This window comes from Benincasa hispida, chromosome 7 (genome assembly GCF_027475165.1).
Source record: "Benincasa hispida cultivar pf3 chromosome 7, pf3_genome.v1.1, whole genome shotgun sequence".
NCBI lineage: Eukaryota > Viridiplantae > Streptophyta > Magnoliopsida > Cucurbitales > Cucurbitaceae > Benincasa > Benincasa hispida.
Genome location: NC_143484.1, coordinates 35,880,450 through 35,888,886, shown reverse-complemented (window position 1 = coordinate 35,888,886; position 8,437 = coordinate 35,880,450). Strand labels below are relative to the sequence as shown.

The window sequence follows — 8,437 nt, the reverse complement described above, 5'->3', positions numbered from 1 at the left end:
GACAATGGATCCTCAACGTCGCCATCTGTTACCATAGCAAGGATTTTCGTAAAACCTAGATAGCGAACGGTTGGTCCAGTTTCAATTGGATTTTCTACTAAAAAAACCAATCCAAAGAAATACCTTTTGATTTTCTCTAAATACAAATCAAGAAGTCCAATTTTATACTCAAAACCAAATCAAATTAGTGAATTGATTTGGTTTGATTTGGTTTTTCGGTTTTCTAGGGTTTAGAAAATATAGATTTTGTTAATTCGAATTTTGTTTCTGAAAACTTTTTTTTTGGATTATGTATACAAATAGTTCAAATTTTGAAAACAATATTTTTTATATTCCTATTGTATCTAGATTTTGAATTTTAAAACCTTAAAATGCACAATCATATTAAATAAAGATAAAAGCATTTAGAAATTAAACTCAATTATTTTTTTTAAAAAAATATAATATGTTTAAGTTATATAATATTACAAAATAATTCTATAATTTTTTTAAAACATAAATCATATTCATATATATTATCACACACATTTTAAATCATGATTTAAATAGAATCTAATTTATAATAAGCTACTAAATACATATATGAAACACATAAAATACAACTTTATTCTTATTGGATCATTTACTTTCAAATTTTTATTAATACGAAGAATATGAATATGAAGAGGCCCAAAACACTTGAGACTTCAACTTCACACACGAACCAAAAGAACTGGAGAGGATATTGTGCGCGTCGCAGGCACGCAACCCCTTTGACACGGTCTCAGACCATTCAACTTTTCATCATCAAATCAAATTTCATCCCACCGTCGCCAAATTCTCTCTAGACTCTTCTTAATTTTCTTCTTCCGCCTCCGTCACGGTGGTCGAAAGTCCAAACCCTAATTTCTAAATGCAATTCCGATCTAGAATTTCGCTTTCTACCTCGATCTCCTGTTTCGGGGCCTTTATTCTCTGATCTTTGATGTCTCGCTTCGTGGCAGGACTTTAGAGTTCTCCTCCCTTTGTCTCCCCATGGAGGGCTCTGCGGTTGAGGATCTCGGAGCACCTGAGTCATGGGAGGTTGCGGATTTGGACGAGGCCATGAGCCGATTGATGCTCCCCTCTTCATCTCCTAAGAAGAACTCCAAATCATTGGACCACTCTGTTGCCGATGCTGCTCCTGCTTATCATTTTTCATCCGCTTCCTTTCCCTCCCTTTCCGCTTCCCCTTCCTCTACTCTCGATAGGGTTTCCGAGGATGCTATCAATCAGGTTGATCAGTTCCTTCGTGAGGCTTTGCATAACCCTCGGGAGCGTTTATCAAGTAAGTTGTTTATTTACCTTCCCTGTATTATGGATGATGTGATTGGTTTCAGGAGCTCTCTAATGTCATCTTTGGTACAAGGTAAAGGTTTGTTAGCTGCCTTGTCAAAGCTGGGCCGGAAGTGGCCGGTTGATAGCTGGTTTTATCTAGGCTTTTAGTATGGTCTAGTTTTTCAAATGCTTCCTTTGCGACGTTGTTTGCCTTCTATTTTTCAAGACAAGATATACCGTTTATCGATAAACAGGAATTCATAACGATAACGCCATACTAAGAAAAAGCGCTCCAATTTGGATCAATGGTATTGGAAATTTAGAAGTATTATTACCAAAAGCAACGTAGTAGATTTCAGGAAGTCTAATGATATTTGTTTGGAACACTATCGATATGATATGATTTTAAGCAATTCCAAGACAAAGGTTGGCAATGGTGGTAGGACAATCTTGGGAAGATGTATGGATAGGTGGAAGTCCCTTGGTTGTCTGTTTTCCTAGTCTGTACTCTGTATAGGGTGGTGGTTTCGAAGAATTAATTGTTAAAGGAGTTGTAGGACTTAAATGCTGGGTTGGAAAATGAATGCATGACGAAATTTAGAAGATGGAGAAGAAAGGTGGTTGATATTGGATGTTATGAATACTCAAAGAGCTAAATGATAAGGATAGAAGAATTTATGGGTTGAATTCTTCAGGTTGGTTTTCAGTTTAATTCCTAGGAAGGATTTTTGACATGTTCAGATGGATTTTTAGAGAATGAAGCAATATGAAGTTGTTAGGAAAGGATGAAAAAAAGGCAAGTTTTCTGACGGTCAGCATGTTTAGAAAGTTTGAATACTATGCAAAGGTTGCATAAAGGTCCAGATTTGGTGCTGGTTCTCTGTTATAAATTAATTGAAGTTGTTTCAGAGGGTTGAGGGCCAACGTTGAGGAATTTTGGGGTCTAGTGAATATTTTTGCTTGGTGTACTATTTGTGATGATTTTCATAACTATAGTCCTGTGCATTTGCATATTTCTTCCAATTGGGTTTCCTTATTGTACCCTCATTATTTGGATTTTTTTTACTATTATAATTATCCAAGTTCTTTTAAGAAAAGTTAAGGTTTTACGGATATGGTTGGAAAAGAACACTAGGATTTTGTTTTCAGAGATCGACTTGGGAAATAAAAGAGTTAGCCTAGAGGGATAAGGGTTAAGCCATGGGGCAATAGGTAATTGAGTGTCATAGACCATTTATGATGTGCAACATGTGGTTACTTCAACTAAGATAGCATACTCATGATTTTTTTTTTTTGGGGATATGTGATTGCGGTCGGGAATCAAAGCTCCCAACAATGGGGGGGACCCCATTCCATTTGGTCTCTGAGTAACTTGGTACAGAGGTCACCTGTTAAAATCTTCAAATGAGGTTAATAAATAATATCCTTGATGTCTCCAAAGTCTGGGCCTTCGGGTGTCGTGGCTTTAAAAAAAATAATGGAGATTAGAAGAAAAAGATTGATCCAAGAATTTGTGAGGGTCACAAAGGAAAAGTTTAAAGTTTAGTGGTATTATGTGGAAAAGGTTTATGTTTTTGCTTAGAAGGAAAAATAGGATGTCTTTTTTTGTCAAAGACCAACTATGGCTAGTTAATGAGTTAACACGGAATGAAAAAATGTTTTAAGCTAGTTGGAAATTTGGAATTAAGTAATTTTTTATTGCCATTTGGTTTTCGGTTTGTGAAAATTAATCTTTTAATCACTACTTTTGCCTATTGATTTTATGTTTTGTTATCTACTTTTTCATTTTTAAGAGTGTCAAGAAGTTTTTGAAAACTAAAAAAGAGTAGTTTTTGGAATTTGGAATTTACTTAGAATTCAAGTGTTTTGTAGAAAAGATGAAAACCATGGTATAGAAGTTGTAAAAAAGAAAAAAAACTTTCAAATACAAAAAATAAAAAACCAAATGGTTATTAGATGGAGACTTAGTTTTATAACCATCGATAGCAAGCAGATGTGGTTACTTCAACTGAGATGTAATTTTTACGAATGTCTTTCTAATATTTGTGGATTGGGGGTTAGAAGAAAAGGTTTTGGTTTGGTTTTGATTTGTTTTTGGTGAGGTTTTAAGAATTTGCGAGGTCTTGAAAGGAGAAGTATAGGTTTTATGAAATTCTTTCTCATGGGCAATATCACAGAATATTAGATTAAATAGAAACAATTGAACTTTTGGTGTTGGAAACCAACTATGGCATAGAAAAGGGTCAGCATTGATGGGCAAATGGCCGCAAGCCACATGTAGAAGTAATATGGTGTCAGAGAAAATCTACGGCTAGGTGGTTGCTTCATTGAGTTGGAAGTCTCTTGGGTGCTTGGAGGTCGTTTAAAAATGTTGGGGGATTGTTTTGTGGGCACATTTTCTTGGAGAAAAGGCAGAATACTTTATGGCTTATCGCTCTTGAAACTTTCATCTGGGAGGAATATGGATAGAAAGAAATAGGGGGCTATTTAAAGGAAAATGGTTTGGGAGGGGTTCCAGATTTAGATAAATTTCAAGCGTCTGGTTGGTCTGTGCTTTCCATTTATTCTTGTAATTATTCTCCATCATTATCGAATCAAAGTGGAGTAGGTTTTATTACTCCTATTGGATTGGAGTAGGTGTTTTTATAATCCTTCCTCTGGGCAGGGGATGCCTTATCCCATTGGCCCTTAGGTTGTTTTAATGAGGCCTTTTCCGTCTTAATAATATTTATCGTTTCTCATAAGAAAGATAGCTTTTCACCTTACCAAGGAAAATTGTTTTTCCAAAAAAATAATCACCATGTAAATGCATAATTTGGAATTAAATTTATTGTAATTGAGAAGTTGTTCGGTTACTTGAAAGGATTTTTTACCCTGTTTTAATGTTGAAACTCCATTAAACCAAAAGAAAAAGGAGGCAACCCAAAGGTAGGAAGGTCTTTACAATGATGCCTACAAAATCATATTCTCATCTACCTGATTTTGACTAGTACTGCTTCTTCAAGTGCTTGATAATTAGCATGCTCTTTTTATGTTGTTGAAAACATGGTGTTAATGATCTATTCCCTTCAACTGATGATATTGAATATTTATCATTGCTTAGTTTTGCGCATGGAGCAAGATGTCGAGAAATTCATCCGTGATCCTGCTCGACAGCAACTAGAGTTTCAGCAGCTGCCTACTTCATATTTACGGTTAGCTGCCCATCGGGTTGCCCAACATTATTTGCTGCAGTCCATGGTTCTATTGGATAATAGTTTACCTGATGGGTCTGGTTCCAAAATTATTGTTCGCAAGACTTCTGAATGTCGTCTTCCAGCTATCCGCCTTGCAGATATTCCTGTAAATCTACCAACAGAAGAAAATAGTAGCATGAAGGTTGCTATCAAACAGAGGCCACAGAAACGGTCCCAACTAGCCAGAGATGCAAGTGCAAATTCGTCAAAAACAAGTGGTTCCAAAAGTGTGGAAGAGAGGAAGGAGGAGTATAATAAAGCTCGTGCTCGAATATTTAACTCCAGCAGTAATTCAGGTAGTAGTCATGCAGGTGGGAAAGTAGAAGCTGATCCTAGACCACAGGATAGTTATCGTGGTTCCTTGAGTGCTGCAAAGGTTGAGGAGAAGATGATTTCTGGAGTTTCTGATACAAATTTTACTAGGGGTTTGATTGATTGTTCTACGAGTAGCAGTAGAATAAGTAGAGGTAGGACTGACAAGGAGCTGCCTAGTAGGCAGTACAGACCAAATAGTAGGGTAGCCATTTTTAGAGATCGTGAGATTGACAGCAAGGATCCTGATTATGACAGGAGCTATGATAGGTATGAAATGCAATCCCTTATTCTATTGGTTTGTTCTTAATTTTTTGAATTGTCTGCTTCTTGTGCTAAGAGTTGAATGAACAGGTTTGAAAAGGTCCAAAGTTCTCATTTGTTCTCTTTTGACCTCTTTATTGCCTTTCTTTTGAGATAACTAATTTGAACTAAATACATCTTTTTATTAACTGGCGACAGTTTGGGTCCTTGATTTTCTTAAATATTAATCATGTGCAAACATTTGTTAAATAATAAAACTTACTATAGTTCAGGAAATAAGGCATTTTCAAGTCATGAAGCACTACTAGGTGATGAAGTAAAGAAGGGTGTTAATTGATGAGCTTGAATTTTCTTTTTATAAATTTTACCATATGAGGTGCATCTTGAATTTTATCGTTGGGATATAAATTTACCCAAGTTTCTGACTGTAAATTCTCCTTCAGGTATATGCAGAGATTTGATCCTGGGTTTGGCTTCAGTGGTGGCCCATACCCTGTGCAGCCCATGTATGCTCCTGCAGTGAACTACAATACTGAATTTCCACAACTTGGCTCTGCTCATAGGCAGGCTGTTTCAGAATGTCAGCCTAGACCACTCCCTCCCCATGTACCTGGGCCATGGAATACCCAATCAGCTCCAGCAGGTTTGGGGTATGGTCATCGGGAAGCAATTATTAGGCCGTTTAATCCAAATGTTGATGCACATTCATCTTCTGGTGTGTATCTGCATTCCTCTCAGTATCCCGGTCAGCAGACTGGAATGCATTTTATCCATCCTCATGAACAAACTCATCAACCCTTTTCACAGGTTTGGACTTATTAAATGTTTTATTAAATTTGATTTTTTTGGTGTGTCAAGCGTTTTATTTTAAGTTTGGGTGTAAACCCTTCTCTTTCTTGGATATTGTGTGGATGGTATTTTATCAAAAAAGCTTTGACACTATCCTACTCATTGAAAGTATTTACTTTTTCCAGTCACTGGACATATAATAAGTCTTCCATTTTTCTTGCAAAGTGATTATATTTACAAGTAAAAAAAGGGCAGCTGTGTAAGTGAAAAAGAAAGATAAAATGAGCGAGCAAAGTTTCCTTTTGTGCAAATGATTTTATCATTCTACTTATTGACGTCCTCCTATGATTAGAATTGTTACCTTTCTTGTGGCTACTTAAAGACAATGTACCAGAATGTGTTTAATTTTCATTCCCCCATGACGTGCCATTGACCCTGCTCTTATGGTTTTGCAGCAGTACCAACAGCAACCAGATGCAAGTTTTGGATTAGCGCGGCCCCGTTGAGGGGCATGGGCCATGCCTGCCCCCTGCCATCTGGTAGTTGAGATTTATATGGGCATTTCAGTGAGCATTTTTTACTTGAAATGGCAGGGGCAGGCATGAAGAACTGAGGTGGGCATAGAAGAAGGATCTATATTTTCTGGGACTTATATTCTTCTCCCCACCATCAGTTTCATTGGAGCTTCTAACATCTCCTATGGTCGACGAAGAAGCTCATTGCTTTGAAATGTATGTTAGTAGGCTGAGCTGTTCAGGTTGCTCTTGCCACTGAGTGATGAAGAGTTAAATAGAAGAATCAGCATCCCGCTGGGAATGTTCCTGCAAGATCTTGGACGAAGGTATGGGATTTTTTTAATGATACATGAACTACCGCCCTGTCTACCCTACCTTCTCACTCTTCAAGTCGAATTTGATAGAAACGTGATAAAATGAGAACGTTGTTGGACATGTGTCATTTTTAAATATTTGTTGGCTTTTTATGACTATGGGTATAGTTTTAAGCATCAACATAGTATTATCATCTTCTTTGGTTCTGTAGTTGTTTCTAACTTTCTAAGGTTGGAAGGAGAGATTGGGTTGTTGAAACGATATTGGAGGCTGCTGATTCTGAACTAGGGGATTTCTTCATTTCATGTTCGGCCTACACATTTCCTTGCACTCTTGCACTGTCATACGTGACATTTAGATGACCATCTATTTTGTGTTTTTGTTCGTCTTAAATGGATATTAGCTTTGCTTCAAAGGAAAAAAAAATGGATACCAGCCCTACTTTTAACCCCTTAGCCATCTCGGCAGCTATAGACATGGCAGATTCTTTTGATATTTATTTTTTTCTGCTCATTTTTTATGGCACATCATGGCCTGTCATCATCATCTCTCTCTTTCATTGCTATCGATTTATCCCCTTGTGAGGTCCTCTGCCCTCTGGGCTACGAATTATTTGCCATTTTCCTGTATTTTTTGTGTGTCATAGATGGCTGGTTTAATATCTTCTTGGAGTATTCTTTAGTTTGGCTTCTCGTCAGCCATGAAGTTTTGTTCTAGTAATCAATATATTTTTGTTTCATTTTCAGCGCATGGGAGGATATGGTTTTTTGTCCTTGCAAAACTAGAGCTGTGCTTGGGCGAATGTAAAAAATTTAGCGAAATGAAATATCATGGAAGAAACCGCAAATTACACAACCAAGTGGAAATTGAACTTGGTAAAATATTTGGACCAAGAGAGATCTGTTGCTGGAAAAATGCCGAGTACTGGTCGGGAATCTCATAATTTCATCATCAATTTTTCACATCCTTTGCTCTGTACTCTGCTAAATCCTGTAAGTGCACTGATTAGTTTTGATATCATTTCAATGATGCTATCACCAGGAAGATCCTTAAAATTGACAACATGCCATGCCCAATAAACGTCCTCTGTTTTTCACAGTTAAACATGGATGCGTGGTGAATGGAAATCGTGCTTTGTATCCTGACCACCTCTAGCAGTTGGATCAAATCTGCAGATCGGCTGCTTGTGGGATCGAGTGGCAGTTTCACCCTTGGCGGACAGGTATGCCATTGCCATCTTTAGAAATGCAACTTCGGTCTGTGTCGAGGTTTGATAAAAAAATGGAGGGTCAGGGTGCTCTTTGTGAATAGCATCAAGTTTATACTATGAATGTAAGTTGAGGGATGCCTCAAACGAACCATCATACAGCATACACCATATCTTCAGCTTCTCATATCTGAAGAATCTCGGTACTACTTCAACACCTTTTTATATTTGGTTTAATATAATATTAGAATGATTATATATGGTGAATGTTAATTATGGGTTTGAACATCGTTGTGGAGAAGTTGAGACTGTTTGGAAATTTTCTTTTTAACTTTTCTTTTCTGATTTTTATTAAAGACCATTGAAAATATATTTAGTTAATTGTACTTTTTTCCTAGTTTATTTCTAACTGAGGTTTTCCATAAAAATAATCGATTAACGAGATAAATAGTTCAATACTTGTTATATTATTAGTTCCATGTTTTTTTTTTTTAAAAAAAAAT

The 8,437-nt window shown here is 36.6% G+C and overlaps 1 protein-coding gene across 1 annotated transcript; it reads left to right on the top strand.

Moving 5' to 3' along the window:
* The first annotated feature begins 650 nt into the window (after positions 1-650).
* On the top strand, positions 651-8,194 carry LOC120081466 (uncharacterized). The gene is made up of 6 exons (XM_039036352.2): positions 651-1,306; positions 4,400-5,114; positions 5,552-5,915; positions 6,353-6,738; positions 7,474-7,719; positions 7,827-8,194. Exons 1-4 carry the CDS (start codon positions 1,015-1,017, stop codon positions 6,401-6,403), a joined length of 1,422 nt encoding a protein of 473 aa, XP_038892280.1. The 5' UTR covers positions 651-1,014; the 3' UTR covers positions 6,404-6,738; positions 7,474-7,719; positions 7,827-8,194.
* The last annotated feature ends 243 nt before the right edge of the window (positions 8,195-8,437 follow it).